The sequence below is a fragment of the Daphnia pulex genome, chromosome 11, assembly GCF_021134715.1.
Source record: "Daphnia pulex isolate KAP4 chromosome 11, ASM2113471v1".
Taxonomy (NCBI): domain Eukaryota; kingdom Metazoa; phylum Arthropoda; class Branchiopoda; order Diplostraca; family Daphniidae; genus Daphnia; species Daphnia pulex.
In genome coordinates, this window is record NC_060027.1 from 4,885,299 (window position 1) to 4,902,353 (window position 17,055).

General features: G+C 40.2%; 3 protein-coding genes across 23 annotated transcripts; 1 reads left to right on the plus strand and 2 right to left on the minus strand.

The window, feature by feature from the left end:
* The first annotated feature begins 547 nt into the window (after nucleotides 1–547).
* Nucleotides 548–7,186, plus strand: LOC124207072 (protein spinster-like). 17 transcript variants are annotated; one of them, XM_046604344.1, is made up of 13 exons: nucleotides 614–825; nucleotides 1,315–1,481; nucleotides 1,567–1,894; nucleotides 2,644–2,776; nucleotides 2,837–3,052; nucleotides 3,125–3,325; nucleotides 3,416–3,550; nucleotides 4,058–4,319; nucleotides 4,416–4,514; nucleotides 4,589–4,854; nucleotides 4,921–4,964; nucleotides 5,197–5,295; nucleotides 5,926–6,653. In XM_046604344.1, exons 3-13 carry the CDS (start codon nucleotides 1,576–1,578, stop codon nucleotides 6,057–6,059), a joined length of 1,908 nt encoding a protein of 635 aa, XP_046460300.1. In that variant the 5' UTR covers nucleotides 614–825; nucleotides 1,315–1,481; nucleotides 1,567–1,575; the 3' UTR covers nucleotides 6,060–6,653. The 17 variants fall into 17 exon arrangements, with proteins under 17 accessions (XP_046460310.1, XP_046460306.1, XP_046460300.1 ...); XM_046604337.1 differs by lacking the exons at nucleotides 4,058–4,319; nucleotides 5,926–6,653 and adding exons at nucleotides 3,654–3,918; nucleotides 6,803–7,186 and having other exon boundaries at nucleotides 628–825; XM_046604340.1 differs by lacking the exons at nucleotides 4,058–4,319; nucleotides 5,926–6,653 and adding exons at nucleotides 3,654–3,918; nucleotides 6,803–7,186 and having other exon boundaries at nucleotides 628–825; nucleotides 1,315–1,451.
* A 160-nt stretch (nucleotides 7,187–7,346) lies between these two features.
* LOC124207069 (structural maintenance of chromosomes protein 4-like) lies at nucleotides 7,347–12,434 on the minus strand. Its single transcript, XM_046604333.1, has 13 exons — nucleotides 12,275–12,434; nucleotides 11,592–12,188; nucleotides 11,301–11,512; nucleotides 11,050–11,236; nucleotides 10,490–10,984; nucleotides 10,203–10,427; nucleotides 9,798–10,127; nucleotides 9,524–9,728; nucleotides 9,184–9,452; nucleotides 8,846–9,112; nucleotides 8,508–8,767; nucleotides 8,180–8,444; nucleotides 7,347–8,114 (listed from the first exon to the last, which is right to left on the minus strand). Exons 2-13 carry the CDS (start codon nucleotides 12,156–12,158, stop codon nucleotides 7,455–7,457), a joined length of 3,942 nt encoding a protein of 1,313 aa, XP_046460289.1. The 5' UTR covers nucleotides 12,159–12,188; nucleotides 12,275–12,434; the 3' UTR covers nucleotides 7,347–7,454.
* A 205-nt stretch (nucleotides 12,435–12,639) lies between these two features.
* LOC124207100 (integrator complex subunit 6-like) lies at nucleotides 12,640–16,723 on the minus strand. Of its 5 annotated transcripts, none has more exons than XM_046604390.1 (12): nucleotides 16,427–16,723; nucleotides 15,988–16,065; nucleotides 15,624–15,863; nucleotides 15,215–15,527; nucleotides 14,973–15,154; nucleotides 14,746–14,898; nucleotides 14,411–14,641; nucleotides 14,098–14,347; nucleotides 13,836–14,033; nucleotides 13,636–13,772; nucleotides 13,023–13,446; nucleotides 12,640–12,863 (listed from the first exon to the last, which is right to left on the minus strand). In XM_046604390.1, exons 1-12 carry the CDS (start codon nucleotides 16,544–16,546, stop codon nucleotides 12,802–12,804), a joined length of 2,388 nt encoding a protein of 795 aa, XP_046460346.1. In that variant the 5' UTR covers nucleotides 16,547–16,723; the 3' UTR covers nucleotides 12,640–12,801. The 5 variants fall into 5 exon arrangements, with proteins under 5 accessions (XP_046460346.1, XP_046460348.1, XP_046460347.1 ...); XM_046604392.1 differs by having other exon boundaries at nucleotides 12,978–13,449; nucleotides 15,078–15,154; nucleotides 16,427–16,721; XM_046604391.1 differs by having other exon boundaries at nucleotides 13,026–13,446; nucleotides 16,427–16,721.
* Nucleotides 16,724–17,055: the final 332 nt, after the last annotated feature.

Sequence of the window (17,055 nt, forward strand, 5' to 3'; positions counted from 1 at the left end):
CTATGAGGAATTGAGGACTAATTTATTTTACCAAAATTTTCTGCACCACTGACATCGGGGTTCGTGAATCGCGAGTTCGTGACCAGACTTCGTCATATTGCAAAATACGTGTAATTAATTAAATGAAGACCTTCCAACACTGTGCAGAGCTTATTATTGACGTCAAAAATGCTAAAAAGTAAACTATTGAATGTAAACGAAGCCATATTTTAATAATGGGCCGTTAATTATTTTCCGCCTTTTTTATGATCAGAGAAACCGAGACACGTGCGGGTGTTGATCAAAGTTCCTTTGATAGTTTGTTATTGTGGCCTTATTTGTAATCGAAAAGATAAAACAAGATTGAATGGGGCTACAATATCCGCCCCAGATAATCGTTTTCACATTAAAACTTGCATAGCTGGCATAAGAACTTAAAAAAATGTCTAATAATGTGAAATTGTGAATGAAACATTTCGGTTCTAAACTCTAAAGTGGCAGTTTTTCTACTGAGACACTTTGATTGCGCGGTAGATGGCATTCTAGCGCGAATAGATGACGACGACAGTATTTTTCCCATTCCCCCCCCCCCCTTAAATAATAATACTGCGCTTAAATACTAGTTAAATGCAATACAAGCTCGTTTTTTTTACGGTCATGTGAGATCTATTTACAACTAGCTGCACTTTCTCTTCTTCGCCCCAAAGAAATTTAGAAAGCAAGCTGTAGCCTATATTTTCTCATTTTCTCTGTAACATCGTATAGCTGAACAACACCAGCAGCAAGAAACCTACTAAAAACGTTGTTTTTGGCAGAGTTTGTTTCTCCCTTCACTTTCCAACGCAGGTAAAATAAGAAAAACTATTTCAGCATTTTTTTTATCTCGATTTAACCACATTGATGTGTCGACCACAAGACGTTTCCTTTTCGCGGAATATGTTCGAGGTCACGCACAGTCTAATTTATTTGATTTCTCAATCCCCCTTGTGGCACAGAGAGCCTCGCGATAATGTTATCTATTCGGATTAGAGATTACAGTTGCAGTAATATTTATCCATGTGTGAATATGTATTCACGTGTATAGTTTTTTCAACCTGTTTCCGTAAACTACATGTTTTAGTGCTAAACTGCGCCAATTTGTTTGAAAATTTGGAAATTTGACAATTTGGATGAATGACGTTGAGACAACGTTAGTCAAATCCATGCATCATAACAGAGGATTTTTTAAAAATTTACAATGATCATTAATTCTCTAGTTTAACGACTGTTAATAAAAATGTAAAGAAAAATCGATTGTCAGCAAAATATGTCATACATTGCATTTTTACTGACTAGAGAGTAGGGACTCGGAGCTCGCTCGTCACTGGCCAAAAGCATCGTACGACACAGAAAACCGTTGAAAAGTGGGCGGGGCGTCCACAATTCCGACGAAAGCAGTCTGCTACTGGTACTCTGCTTGGCCCCCATTCCAGGTTTTAGTCGATTCCAAAAGCCGGTTCAGAGTCAGTGACAGATAGTTCATATCACGGTGCATATCTTCGGTCCGTTTTTTAACTAACTTTCGCGGTTTATTAACAAAACAAATAGGAAAGGACCATGGATTCGTCCGGAATTCGTGCTAATATGTCTGCTCAACAGTTGATCGACCATGAAGTATACGAGCGTTCGTTAAGGAACCCCAATAGTCGGCAAGATGGAAAAGTGTCAACAGATTCCAGCGGATCAAGTTCATTATCCAGTTCGAACACAAAAATTGACGGCAAAGGAATTCCCTCTGCAAGTGATTCTTCTGCCAACAGCTCTTCAGGAGAAAACCGAACAGTTGAGCATCCCCTGACCAAACGACAGATAATCACAGTCACCATTCTCTGTTTTGTCAACTTAATCAACTACATGGACAGATATACAATAGCTGGTACATAGTTTATCATTATCTATAATTTTTTGTAGGATTTTGTTTATCTAGTCATCTTTCGAGCAAAATGCAAATCCCATTATCTATGTAGTATGTGATCTCTTTTTGGTAAATCTTTCAAGCATACTAATTGCATCATTTCGTTTGCTCGCGTGCACCGGTGTCAGTGACGTGGTGGTCATGTGGGAGTGGCCAGTGTTGGAAAAATTTCCATCATTCCATGTGTTGGCCCTAATATTTTCACGTGAGGGTTCAGTGACGTCAGATGGCGTGGTCCTTGTTCTTCTTCCGATTGGCTCTCAGCTGACGTGGGACGATCCGCTATACACTCACTCCACAACTTTGAATGCCTATTTGTGACACTAGGAAGCAGCATTTGTTATTGATTTTGTTTTGCTTCCTCCACTCGATTTGGGCTCTTTCGCGTAGACTACTAGTTTTGATGACAATTTGCAACTTTTCAATGAGTAGTTGAGCGGAAATAGCCGCCCCATTTTCAAAATTGCCTCGCCCAACCTATTGGCATATGTTCAATAGATAAAAAATAGCCACGTTGCAGGCATAAAAAAAAAACATACAACTTGGAAAGTCGCCTATTTAGCGCTGTCTAAAATTGTTTCTTCTGGAAAATGTATATGTGTGAAGGTTATGTTATTTGTATCCTCATCCGTCGCAGCGAAGTAAAGCGTCACGTAAACACTTTGATATTTAGTTATTCACATTTTAATCTTGATTTTTTGTTTTAACAGGAATTTTAACCCAAATACAATGTGATCTCAATATCGGAGATACAGAGGGTGGCCTGCTTCAAACAGCTTTCGTCGCGATTTACATGATATGCGCTCCCGTATTTGGCTACCTGGGTGATCGATACTCTCGAAGGTATTTTTGTGTTATTTGATTTCCGGATCGTTCGTTCCAATATCATTTTTATCCTTCCAGGCTTATCATGGCTGCCGGTATTTTCGTCTGGAGCCTGACAACATTACTTGGCTCTTACATGACAAATTTCTGGGCTTTCCTGGTCATGAGGAGCCTTGTAGGTGTGGGAGAAGCTTCCTACTCAACCATAGCACCTACCATCATTTCAGACTTATTTGTTGGCGATACTCGCTCAAAATTCCTAGCCCTATTCTATTTCGCAATTCCGGTCGGGAGGTAAATGATTAATCTTCGTCCTCGTTACTCTTGACGGAGCTTGTGTCTAATCGTAGTATCAAAAACTTCCAGTGGACTAGGTTACATCGTTGGCTCAGAAGCATCTAGAGTGATGGGATCGTGGCATTGGGGCCTTCGAGTCACGCCAGTTTTCGGGGCCGTAGCCGTGCTCCTGATTTTGCTGGTCGTCCAGGATCCTCCACGCGGCGAATCTGAAGGCGCCCATCTTTCAGCCACGAGCTGGTGGGACGACATTAAATCACTCGGCAAAAAGTCAGTCAAGAGTTATTTTTAATTATGGCCTTGTGCGAGTGTGTCGCTTAATCAGCGTTTTTTAATTTTTCGTTTTATTTGTCACGACAGCAAAAGCTTTGTGATGTCCACAGCAGCTTGCACAGCGGTGGCCTTCGTCGCTGGAGCTCTGGCATGGTGGGGTCCCAAGTTTATCGCATTGGGTTTGGCCACTCAACAAGGTCACCAGGATGTTTCATTGGATGAGTACGTCAACTTCCATCTTAACTCGTTTGATTTTGCTAGACTATATTTAAACTGATTTATTGAACTTGAAAATTAAATGGGGTTGCCAATTAATTATGATTAGCGTTCCGCTCATCTTCGGCGCTGAAACTGTGTTGGCCGGAATTCTGGGTGTCTTAGTTGGATCTCTTTTAGGGCAGAGACTTCGTCGGGACTATCCGACTGCCGATCCGCTTGTTTGCGGAGTGGGCCTATTGTTAAGCGCACCCTTCATGGTGAGCACCTTGATTCTGGCCTCAGGTGCATCGGCCATTACTACATTCACCCTCATGTTCTATGGCCAGTTGTTTTTAAATTTGAACTGGTCCCTCGTAGCTGACATTACTTTGGTAAAAATTAAAATCGTGTCGATTACGTTGTGGTCGTGATAATGGGTTTTTATCAAGTGATAGTGAAAGTGTTTCCCATGCTTTATCCGTCAAAAGTGTCGTCATTAAATATTGTTTGTGTTTGATTTGTGTACCCTAGCGTATCGTACATTTTCGGCTTGATTGCCATGATCGCTGGTTTGCTGGGCGTTCCCCTTGGATCTTTCCTCGGCCAAAAATTGCGCGTCCGCTATCAGCGGGCCGATCCCATCGTTTGCGGCATGGGTATGCTGTTTTCCACTCCGCTCATGCTAGCTGCGTTGTTTATCGCCGGATGGAACACTACCACTTGCTTTGTGGTCGTCTTCTTTGGTCAAGTTCTGCTCAATTTGAATTGGGCAATTGTGGCTGATATCCTGTTGGTATGTGATTATTGTCATTGTTCTTCCGTTCGTTTGGTGGTCGGTTACTGTTATTTTTCCGCTTATGTCTAACTTTGTTTTAAATATTTTTTCCAGTATACGGTAATCCCAACGCGACGATCAACCGCTGAAGCGTTCCAAATTCTATTTTCACACGCACTGGGTGACGCCGGCTCTCCTTATTTGATTGGCCAGGTAAAACGAGAAATTATCATCATATGATTTTATGCTCTTTTAGTTTATCAATCTATTTCAAATATTGTCATTAGATCTCCGAAATTCTGAAGAAATCCTTTTCGACTCCGGCTGCATTCGTCGAAGGCGCCATGGTTCTAAACTCGACTGTTTCGTCAATTGTGAGCGACTTTGTTACGAGTTCACCTGATATGAATGTCAGCGCAAACTGTTCCAGTTCAGGAACGTCATCTATAGATCTCACCACTGTTGAAGGCGACTTCAAAGCCCTACAGTGGGCCATGTCTATCACGATAGTCGTGGAAGTTCTCGGTGCTCTCTTCTTTTTCGGAACAGCATGGTATGAATTGTTTTCATTAAGAGAAATCCAAGTTTCCCAACTGAAAAGATTCTTTGTTAAATATAGGTACATCGTGGAGGACAAAGCCAAAGTTGATCGCGCAGTAGCAGGTCAGTGCCGTTTATACTAACATTTCATTGTCAAAATTGATTGTATCGCTTTAAAGTGAAGACGCATGATCGTTTTGATGGTACGTCGGTGAACTAATACTCTTTCTGGTGGCTTTTGTCTTTTTATGTATGTGGCTCCTTCTGCTTTCTATCGGTTCTTTCTTCCCGACTGGATTGTGTGTCCTGTGTGCATGTTTTTAATCAACGCTCACCATAAAAATAAAACACACAGACGGCCCACGCGGTTTCCGAGCCGTAAGCATGAAGGAGTTGCCCGCGTCCTTGATGTGGAACGGCCATCCCTCTGACTTGGTGACGTCTAAAAAAATAGGTTAGTCGGGCCGACTTTATCGTCGAACCTATTAGACAAATGGGAAATGAGATCGTATTGATAAGATTTTATACGTAGATCTGTGATGTTTTTATTTGATTTGATTTTCCATTTGCGTTTGGTTTCAAAGTACTGAATTTTCTCTACTTTTAAAGTGATGTCACAGTGCACGAGTGTCCTTTATGCAGAGTTTTGGCTTTGTTTCAATAACACACACTTCAGCTGAAGGGCTATAAACTTTGATGTTGGGTAATGGACTTAAAAGAAAAGAGAAGTGGATGATGGCACGAGTTTTTTCATTGTCTTGGTTTCCAGAATTATCTGTGAATTTGTTTGTCAGCGTGAATGGGTGAAATTTTGCCCAATTTGATTCCTTTTATTTCTCTATTTTTTCAAGTCCCTTGCGAGTATGCCATTATACTTGATTTTTTCATTTTTGTTTACATCCCGTATGTTCTTGCGTTATCTATTTCGTCATTGACTTGTGGATGGTGCAAGGTGTATTTTGTTTATCTGCGTTGTGATCCATTCGTGGTTTAATCTGTCGATCGGTGTCGAGTGTCAACGTTTTGACATGCGGGGAAAGCCGATGAGTCAACGATACTATTTTTCTTTCTGAAATCTCTGTAGGTTTGGGATTCGATGATGAAACGAGGCAACTATCGCCGTCAAGAAATCGGCGGCCAGACAGCAATGGAACACCCGAAGAAGAGCAACCCATCACCATCATCGCTCCAGCTTCCGATTATCTTTCGGTCATTTAAAAAAGGAACAAGAAAAGATCCCTCCTGAACATATTAAGAGTTGTTGCGCATTCTTTGTTGATGGACCCTTTTGTTTCTTCATGGACAAACCCAACCCCTCGTCTAGTCTTTCGTGGCTCCGTGTTTAGACTCATCCAAATCAGGACCCCTTCCTTAATTATCCGTCTCTCATTCCCGACCTGTTCCCGACTTGAGGCAAAAGGCTGTACGCATTGACTTAATTTATACGATTGTTATCAACCGAGATGCTCAAAACATCACTGTTGTAGACAACTCCTCTTCCTAGCACCGACTAGATTTTTTTTTTCGTTGTTAAGATTCTCTTTGTGTGTGTGCTTTTTTCAAATCCTCCATAAAAGTCTAATTTTTTATGCCTGTATGTTGTATAGGTGTACATTTGTCTGGCTTAAAAGGATTTATTGTATTAAGGTGTCATATCGCCACGGAATCAAAAGAAGATCGAAGACTGTTTAAAGTCCACGAGTCTCGTGGTAGTATGAAAAAGGAAAAAAAATTATTCTCTGTATGTCATATTGTTCTGCATATTCTTCCACATTGGATATCATTGAATAGATCGATGTTGATTATTTAAAATTGCGCTTCTTAATTAATGTGACTAACAATACCGTCTTGGGATTTTTGCACGCTGCCGTAATTACCTTGATCCCTCACCAAAATTTCAGCACTTAACATATTATATTCATTTGGCAGTGATTAATTAAATTCTATTTTGTGAATTACAGCAGGAGTTAGTCAGCACGCTTTACGACAAGATGTTGAACAGCAAACAACTTTGCCGTTTCCGGGTGCATCGGGGATTTCTAACGAGATTGCCGTCGTACAGCCTGGATCATCTTCGGATGCCGGACTGGAAGGAAGAGCTTACATTAACCAGGCCATGGAAGAGTGACAAATTGGTTATATTTGCCATCTGTTGTACATACATTTTTTGTTCCATTTAAGTTTCAACTGGGTCGTAATCTCATTTATGAATTCATTATTATCCTGACTGTTCCAACTCTGGAATCACCTTACGCGTAAGCACGACAAAACTATTATTAAGTAGATAACTTATTTTTCGGGTATAATCGTAACACGGAATGATTAATACAGATTTTGTCATTTTATTACCCTTGCCAACGTCAGTTTTTAAGACATTGGTCAAAAGGGTTCTGCTGTGTTGCCTTTTCTTTTGTTACAATAAATTACATCATGACAGTAAAATTATAGTCTACAGTGAATTCATCACTCACTGTGTCAACAGTTTTGTAATTAAACAAGAACATCAAATGGTAGAAAACATTTTATTTTCGAGCGAAGTATATGCGACGGTCTTCCCAATGAGTAATATGGATTTCATTTTGTATCATTGTACCGTTAGGCAAACTAAGGACTCTAAGCTACGGTCACGTTTGAAACAGCAGTAACATTAGTATTGGAATTTGAAGCAGGATTGGTGTTCTCTGTTTCGCCACGCTTCTCAATGGTATTGGGGTTTATCGCTACGGATTTGGTGGTGTTGTGAGTCTTGTAGATGCCAACCAATCGATCAGCAAGCTCGAACATGTTGGAACGCAGGGAAATGATGATGAACTGGGCGTTGCGAGTCCGCTCCTTGATGTAGTTTCCAACAATGGAGACGTTTTTGAAATCGAGGGCGGCATCAATCTCGTCCATGACGTACAGTGGTGTTGGCTTGTAATAGTGAAGAGCAAAGACGAGGGCCAGCGAAGAGAGAGTTTTCTCGCCTCCAGATAGATTGGAAATATTCTTCCACGTCTTTTTCGGTGGTCTGACGCTAAAGACGATGCCCTCGCTGAATGGATCAAGCGAATCGACTAATTCCAGCTCAGCATCACCTCCCAGCGTAATCATTTGGTAGAGTTCTTTCAATTTGGTGGTGATGATGGCGAATCCAGTCATAAACTCGCTCAGTCTGGCTTTGCGCAGACCGTCGACATGTTTTCGCTGTTCGTCGCGCTGTTGAGTGACCTCGTCCAGTTCGGCAACTCGCGCTAAGTAGATTTCTTCTTTCTTTCTGTAATCCGCAATAGCCTAAAATAAACGTTTGAAACCTTTATCGTTTCGGGATGAATGAAAACAAATAAACGGATTCTTACCTGCAAATTCGGAGACATTTTTCCTAATTCTGCCTCCGTTTTGGTTATCTGATTCTGAAACGTATCCACTCGGATTCCATCTAACTCTTCCTCTGCGATTTGCTTGATTTCTGGCGCCGGATTCCCATCTACTGCGGTTAGTTTGATTTTGCTCATTTCTCTCTTCCAGTGCTCAACTTTGGCTCGATGAGATGCGATCGCTTCGTCAAACTTTTCCATTTTCTGGTCGTAGTCGATCTTCTCAGCTCGAACTTTGTTCTCCTCCCTAAACAAGAAAATTTGGATTAACTCAAGTTTTGTTGGCGATAACTAATGAGGGTTGACAAACTTGAGAGCTGCATCACGTTCGGATCTGAGGTCAACCAATTTGGTCTTCATCTCTTTTTCATTTGCCTCTAGTGTTTGTTGAGAAGATTTGAGATTCGTGGCCTCCTCTTCGACCTCCTTACGGCGTTCTTGCAACTTCCGTAAATCGTCCTCAGCATCTTTCACCTCCTGTTCCAGAGTGGCGATTTTGTCTTCCGACTTTTTGGCATTGCGCTCCGAAGTTTTGATTGCCACACCAAGTTTTGTTTTTTCCGAGCTTACCTATGGTGAAATAAACAAAAATCGAATTTGTTAGCCATACTGTAGCCGAGTTAACACGAATTAATGTTGTGTACTCACTTTGGATATCTGGGAAGTGAAAGCATCTAATTTTTCCCTTGCTTTACTCATTTTACCCTCTGTCAATTCCATGATTTGACTGTGGACTTTTTGAACTTTGGACTGTATTTTGGATGCCGTTTCCGTAGCGGCATCGTATCTTTTACGTTTTTCGGCGATGGACATCTCCATTGTCTTAACCTGCTTCTTATCCGCCATCGAATCAGCCACTATCTTCTCTTGCATGTTAATCTGCTCCTTTAGAGTCTTTTGTTGTTCCTCGGAAGCCTAAATCAATCGAAAAAATATCTATTGCAACAATCCGGCCTTCACAATCCACACGTGTAGCTCTGTCTTACCCTAATTTCCATTTTCCACTTCTGAAGGTTGGTCGTTCCATCCCGGGTTAATTTGTTAAGTTCAACCAACTCATCTTCAAGGGTCTGTTTCTTCTGACGCAGTTGGCTGCACTGTTCGGTAAGTTGCTGCATCTTTTCTTCCATCAAGGCAATATCTTTGGCAGAGGTCTCGTTGCCCGAAGTGTCTGTAGTGACATTCCGGCCCATTCTTCCGCGCTGACATCCATTACCTCCTCCACTCATGGTTCCAGATGGCTCAATCAACTCACCTAGACGACGGAGAAAACACATTTTTGATCATTAAGCGACGAAGAACAAAAGCACCGAGATAGGGACCGACCTTTCAACGTGACAATGCGGTGTCGGGTACGAGAACCATAGCCGATGCGAGTCGCCTGTTCCAGATTTTCTGCCACCAGCGTGTTTCTCAGACCGCTATAAAAGGCAGGTTTGACTCGCTCGTCTTTGACGCGGATCAGGTCGTAAAGTCGTGGGACGCTCTCGGGAGCGTCAAACGGTTGCCGGGCGACGTCGATCAAGTGATGCTGCAGGAATAGTGCACGGCAAAATTAAATTGACAGCAATTCCCCGCAAAATAAAAATCAATCACCAACCATTTTCTCCAGTGCGATAAAAGAAGCTCTGCCCAAGTTGCCGTTTTTCAGGTACGCGATGCATTTTTGGGCGGTATCAACGGTATCGACGACGATGTTATCTAAAGGGCCACACGCTGTCGAGACGGCTCCGTCGAACTTCTCATCAATAGCGCCGAGATCACCCAGGCGTCCATATATGCCGGGTAACGTTCCTTTTCGTTTCTGCTCCATTAAACCGTCAAGGATGCGTCCTCGGCTAGTGTTGGCAGAAAAAGTCGATCGGCTTTGCTCCAGTCGGATGCGTATATTCCTGAGTTCTTCGCTTTTCGATTTATCCTCGTTAGTGACCTTTGATAGAAACGAGTTAAAGTTACTAAAAATAAACAGAAATAAGAAGGAAATATAGGAAAGAAAAAACAAAACCTTTTGCAATTCAGTCTGTTTTTCCGAAAGGGACTTTGCCCACTTGGGATTATTGGATTCAAGTTCTTGAAGATTACGATGACGTTCCGTGTAATTTTGCGATGCTTTTTCAAGTTGCTCCTTCATAGAGTCGAGGACATTTTTTTCTTTCTTTTCTGTGCTGAGGTAAATATCCAACTCGGACTGGGCAACGTCCATCTGAGCTTGCGTTTCATTTACAGCTTTCTACATAATTTTGAAAGTTTAATTAAGGGGAATTGGCATCGATTAATTGATAGTTTCGTTACCTTGAGTTGAACCAGTTCCAGTTCATGTTGTTGCTTCTCGTCTTGAAGTCCCTGCGTTTCCGTTTGCAAATTTGACATAATCTCGTTGAAGTGTTTTTCTTCTTTTTCCTTCTTCTTCTCCAAATCCACCAGCACTTTCTCTAATTCTGCAATTTCTTTTGTATTTTTTTCGGGAATTTTGCTCAACTCTTCAAACTTGGCCTTCTCGCTCACGATGGTTTCTTTGGCTTTTTTGCGGCTCGTGTTGATGAGACGGTAGTCTTCAAACATCTTCTCGTCATCTTTGATCAAACTTGCCATTTTTTCCACGGATTTCTCTAGCTTCCGGTTGGCTTCTTCGTGTTCTTTGGAGCATTGCTTTAAATCCTTTTCCTTTTGGGATTTGAACAAAGTCAGTTCCTCTAGTCTGGTCTTCAAATCGCCCATTTCTTCGTTCACCTTTTCTTTCTTTTGTTCACTGTCGGCGATCACTTTCAAGGATTGATGAGTGTAGAGCTAATTAAATAATAAACAGTGTAACGTTTAAATGCAGTAAGATTAACCTGTAACTTATTTCTTACTTGCTGGAGATTATATTTAAACTGTGCGAGATCATTTTCCAACTTGATATAAGCCACTGCTTCGTTCTTCGGGCCCTCAAGTTCGTCCTTTTCTTTCTCCACCAGCTTAACGCGATTAAGCTTTTCAGTTCTTAGGGTGTTTAGCGATTCTACTCTTTGACTGAGTTCCTCGGTCGGCTGTTTGTACCTATATCGATGGCCAGCAAATAGTGATAACATTTTACCATAATTTGATTATAAACAATCCCTACCTTGAAGTTCCCATGATGTCTTCTAAAAATTCAAGCATGCCACCTTCATGCTCATTGGGGGCTTTTGGTTTCATCATGGCAATCTGCTCTACTTCTCCTTGTAAGATGAGAAATCTGTTGTGATCAAGATCAATACCTTGATTTCTCAAAAGTTTGGCGACATGTTTAAACTGAACTCGTTTTCCATTGATTTGATAAAATGACGAATTATCCTGCATGTTAAAAAAAGAAATTTGTTAGTATGAAGAAAATATGGTAGATAAAAATGACATAAATAGTATTTTTTATTACCTTGAAAGCTGTTCTAGAGACAACAAATTGGGACCCAGGAACCACGTTAAATTCATCGTCATTAATATCTTCAATCATCTGAAAGTGGACAGCTACTGAGCAACTTTGTACATTTGGATGGTTTTCAGAATTATGGATAAGGACTGCTACACTTTTGGATCGAATTTTGTTGGCACGATAACCAAAGACAAACAGCATGGAATCAATGACATTGCTTTTCCCACTGCCATTAGGACCAATGATGGAAGTGAAACTCTTGTGAAATGGACCCAACACTTGTTTCCCAGCATAACTTTTGAAGTAGAAGTTTTCAATGTGGGTGATAACTAATCTTGGGCCACTGGCATCCATTGTAAGAGATGGGGCTGGCGCTGGGGGGATGTAAATATCCCCAAAGTACATTCCACCCTCATTTCGATCTTCACCATCTTCATCTTCACCACCTTCATCGACAACATCAGCATCTGGATCCTTTAAAGTGTCAGAAGCAGGTTCCTGTGTTTTCTTCTGACGCTTATCCACAACATGATCCTCATTACCTTCCAACCTATTTTTTCCAGGTGGCATTGTGTTTTAGATAAAATTTTTCTGGAAGATCTGTCAAGAAAAAGTATGGAATAAATCCCTGAGATTCATAGTTCACTTGTCTACGGGAAAATTTGAATAAACGCATTAACTTATACCTTATACGAGGAACTTTCCACTAAAAAAATTGCAGGTTGAAACCAGAAAGTAAAAAAACGAACTAGTCTATTCACTCTATTGCAACAGTTGCGACAGACGCTTCGCGCCAATATTATGCCAGACGATAAACCGTTGTTTTTGTGTTCGAATTGGTGTCACCTAGCGGTAAAGATAAGCACCATCAACGCAGTATACTATGAGAACTCGACTTTCAAAAGCGACTCGGAAGTCGGAAAGTCAGAGTCTTTAATTTCCTATTTCGATTTTGTCATCCATTGCTCATAAAACAATAAAGTCATAACTTAAAATAAAAAAGAATAAACCTTTAAAATGAAGTAGACAGTTTTCGTAATGAAAGTTGAAACTGCGAAAATAAGAGATTTATTTAATTATTTGAATATTTGGCCAATTTTTCAAGGTTTCACCGTTACATGTACATACAAGGGTTTTTTTAATACGAGAACAGAACGAATTTTTTAGTCAGTTGATCTGAAAATTGCATTAGCCTCGATCCATCTCATCACATTTAGTTCTTGAAGTTGATCGATTGGTTGACACTGACTGACGCCCCAACGTGAGAAAGAAATACTGAAAACAAAAAAAAAATCATGACTTGTCTGCTAGTTTAAGGAATCGATTCGAAAAAATTTCTTTATCGAGTCTTTAGTGGTTTCGATTTTTGAATAAGCCTCAATATTGTACCATTTTCAGTCAAAGTTTGGAGTGGAGAAGGCATAACTATATTACCACCTGGAGGATCTTCCGTAAGCGTACACTTTGAAGTCCCATTTAGAAGAGATGTCTCAGCCGGTGGATCAATACTATAATCAGCTATGACTAATAGAGAATCAGATTCATCTTCGCTGTCTACACGCCCAACAGTTGGCGAAGAGAACATAGGAGAATTAACATTAGGCAAAGGACTATCAGGTCTGATTTCCATGTCTCCAAGCAACATTGGAATAGGAGAAGGTTGCGGAGAAGGAGACGCCAAAGACAATGGTGAGAACGGTCGTCGAAAAAAAAAATCGCGAGGCAACGGACCAGCTTTCCGTTTGGACGGCCTAACAGGAATTGGATTAGGAGATTCAGAAGGACGCTTGGCTCCATGTCCACCACTTTGTGAAGAACTGCCACCAACTAGGTCAATATCAGCTTCATCCACCATCATCTGCTAAACAATAAAAATAAAAAATCAACAAAACTATGAAATGATCACCTAAACATAAAATGCATTAACATATTTAACAAGAATTATTGCTAGTGACACAAATAAACCGATGGGGTATATAATAGAGCGAACCGCAACTAAATCACCAAATTAACGATAATTGCTATGACTAATAAATTTCACACAAACCTTGTCAATTTTGAAAGAATTTTCAAACATATGTTGTCTAACCGGTGTCGATTCGATCTCTCTCAAAGGAGGGGCTATTCGCTTCAAATATTCCCGACCATTTCTGGTTTGACCAACAGGCATACTGTGTACATCATCTATAGGAAATTTAAACAAACACACATTTCATCGCGAGAAACAACAAATTAAGAAATAACAACCTTCGTCTTGCAATTTTGTGAGTGCTGCTGGAGAAGGTTGCAAAAAGTTCGCCCTCATTCTGGCAACTTGATCCAGAAGCATGGATCGAGGAATATCAAAAGGATTAAGAAAATTTTGAGCTCGCATTTCTCGTTCTTTCAAAGCTAAAGCAAAACCAGGAAATTCATTCATCTGCTCACGTGAATTCAGACATTTTTCTGCGATAGAGATAACAAAATTAATACAAAAAAATTTAAATACTATAAATATACTCGACCTTACCAATAAGGTTGGGATTGGTAATGAAGTCTTTACAAAACGCAGATCTTGGAATGACTTCAATAGAATCAACAACGACCTGCCGAGTTCCTCCAACTTCGGAACAAACTCTGTCGAATTCAACCTTGGCCTGATGTTTCAGCCTTTTCAGATAATTAACTATGCTATAACTCATGTAATTGTCCAATGACTCAGGAATCAATGTAGAGGCTAAATTAGTGGCACCCATCCTGGTCAAAGCACGCCGCAGTGGCTGTGAGATGAGAAAATAAAACATGAAATAGAATTAAATAAGGCATTTTTTTTTAAATCTTACTGTGGCATAATAAGGTGGCATAGTTCGCAGGTAGTTTGCGAAATGACCTCGCCATTCAGCTGTTGGTTTCAAACGATGCACTCGGAAAAGTTCGTCCAAAAGTGGGAGTAATGCAGGATAGTTATAAGGCATCACAATAAGATTGACTGATTGAAGATTTCTGCTTGCTTTAAGATATCCAAATGGATGCTGGCCAGACTCAGAACTCCTGTAGCTGTTGGGAACAAATACCTAAGTAATGGAAAAGAGAGAGAGAAGTTTTGCTCGTTAAGATACGTATTTAACATCGTTATACGTGTGCACTTGTTAACCATGTCAAAGTCTAAGAGTCACACCTGCCAACACGTAGACGCCTGCTTTCTTGACAGAATGTATTGAGTTAATGGACAAGGTTCCACTTCATATTTATCGAACGGAAGATTTTCTATTATCATGGGATTTTGATTAGTGCATGTATACTGGATAACGGGATGAGCAGTTCGAGGAGCCTGTCGTAGAGTTTAAATATGAAAAATAATTAAATTAAAAACTGGAACTAAAATTTATATATATGTTTACAAACCAATGAGCGAGTATTCACGTCTGGCCAAAATGCCTCGGGAATAGGCCAAAATCCAACAGCAAAACCTTTAGCTGAACGTGGAACATGTATCATTCTTCTGCCAACCTGCCAGGATGATTCTGCAAACACAGCTTTACTATCGTCATCAAGCAAAACTTCACCACTTGAACAATCATCTTTTCCTGTAGATAACAAAACTTTAAACAAACTGTTTGGGAAAAAAAATTACAAAAACACTAAACCTTCTGTTAAAAGTGGAGGATCGGGTCCAATTTTTTCGAAATACATAACTACGCCACTTTGAATCTTTTGAACCAAGCTATCAACACATTGCATCAGCATACTGTGCGAGGTTATGGCATACGAACGTCCTCCTGTCGCTTCACAAATTGCATCAATAGGAGAGCCATCCCTAGGCACAAATCCCATTGGAACACTTTCAAGAGGAGGAGTTCCAGTAAGTCTTAATACTAAGCCAAACAGCCGCTGGTCCCAACGAAACGGCTCACGTGTCAATTCAGCACCAGGAATGTTGTTGTTCATTGGCAAATTCAACTATGAAAGACATAATAAATACAATAGTTTAAATCACAGTAGCAGCAGCTTTAATACTAGAATTAGATGTAAATAGACAGAAACACTATTGCAAACCTCTTCATGGATTCCCCCATTGTAGGCTAGCTTCCCACCATCAGTTATTGCTACTATAACAGCAGGCTGTAGAAAAAAAGGATGCCTTCCTTGACCATACATGTCAATGCCTGTTTCCATTCGTTTGACGTTTAAAAGGTCAAATGCACTTTTTAGTGCAACCTCCAGTGTTGATAGTCCAGTTGCTTGAAGATTCTTCAATTCATTCGACAATGTTTCCAAATTTTCCTTCCAGCCAGCCTGAGTAAAAAATTGCAGATATTTGTATGTACAAACAAATGAAAATTACATTTAAAAGACACTAAATTCTGTTGAGCAATAATCAACTAATTTTTTTAAAGGATAAACTTGAAAATGTATTTACCTTAATATTGAAAGGAGGTTCTTCAAAAGTGAGGAGCATGTACCTATCGCCATGACTTTCTGGAGACCTTTGCCTGATCTTTGAGGACAAAACATAGTTTAGTAAACTTCCAGTTTAAGAATAAATGACTTAAAGTATTTCACTTCATAACATCAACAAACTACCATGGATAAATTAAGTACTATTAACACTTCTACATTGCTGCATATGTGGACATTCAGTAAAAGCATTGGGATGAATGATAAAACATTTAGTATTGCAACTTATGCACGATATGTGATTTAATAATAATTGGTTTCTATTTTGATTGGAACTGTTTTCCATTTGTCCCATTCCAGAAACTGTAAGTAGCTAAAATTAGCCCAAAAATGTTGACCAAAACTTTTCACACCCATCAACTCTTAAAACTAATGATAAAATCAACAAGCACAGTATTTACTTTTACGAAAGTCTCAACAGCATTCTTTGCCACGTCCAGCAATGAATGACGCCGCCCTCCTAGATAGGCACGTTGATTCATAGAAGCCGATGTATCAACAATGAAGACGATTACTCTCATTTTAAAGCTTTTGAATTAACGGAGACGAATAAGTAATTTCTGCTGAAATCTTCCGTTCGACTTTAGTGGCTTTAATTCCATGAAGCAATATCAAACATATCAGACTTTATTCAAAGAGCTAACCAAACACAAGCAACATACACCGATCCGACTTCCGAGTCCAACTGATCCATGCTTGATCCATGCTCGATAAAACGTTGTTTTTGTCATCATTCATCAAGTACAGGTGTACTTCATGGTTTTTGTGTTCGAATTGGTGCCACCTAGCGGTGAAGAGAAGCACCATCTGCTTCGAGTCATTCATCAACTAGTGAGTGGAGCTTTCAAAATCAAAGGCGACTCGGTCGAGTCTATATGAGGCAGAACAGGAAACCGAGGTGTTACAAATAATTAATGGTCATGGCGTGTTAAAGAGAAACTCGAGCGGGGCGACGGAAAAAAAATTGGAAACGTCACACGTGTCCACGAAATCCGATCCAATCGAACTGGCATGACACTCCCCCGTTTTT

Coding starts and splice junctions, on each gene's coding strand:
- LOC124207072 (XM_046604337.1), top strand. CDS start 1,576: ATGGATTCGTCCGGAATTCGTGCTAATATGTCTGCTCAACAGTTGATC. Junction 3,053..3,124: donor TTCGCAATTCCGGTCGGGAG/GTAAATGATTAA, acceptor AAAAACTTCCAG/TGGACTAGGTTACATCGTTG. Junction 4,965..5,196: donor AGTTGATCGCGCAGTAGCAG/GTCAGTGCCGTT, acceptor TAAAACACACAG/ACGGCCCACGCGGTTTCCGA.
- LOC124207069 (XM_046604333.1), bottom strand. CDS start 12,158: ATGCCACCTGGAAAAAATAGGTTGGAAGGTAATGAGGATCATGTTGTG. Junction 10,128..10,202: donor AACAGACTGAATTGCAAAAG/GTTTTGTTTTTT, acceptor TTTCTATCAAAG/GTCACTAACGAGGATAAATC. Junction 8,768..8,845: donor TCACTTCCCAGATATCCAAA/GTGAGTACACAA, acceptor ATTTCACCATAG/GTAAGCTCGGAAAAAACAAA.
- LOC124207100 (XM_046604388.1), bottom strand. CDS start 16,546: ATGAGAGTAATCGTCTTCATTGTTGATACATCGGCTTCTATGAATCAA. Junction 15,864..15,987: donor AACCTCCTTTCAATATTAAG/GTAAATACATTT, acceptor TTTTTTACTCAG/GCTGGCTGGAAGGAAAATTT. Junction 13,450..13,635: donor ATTCTTTCAAAATTGACAAG/GTTTGTGTGAAA, acceptor TTTATTGTTTAG/CAGATGATGGTGGATGAAGC.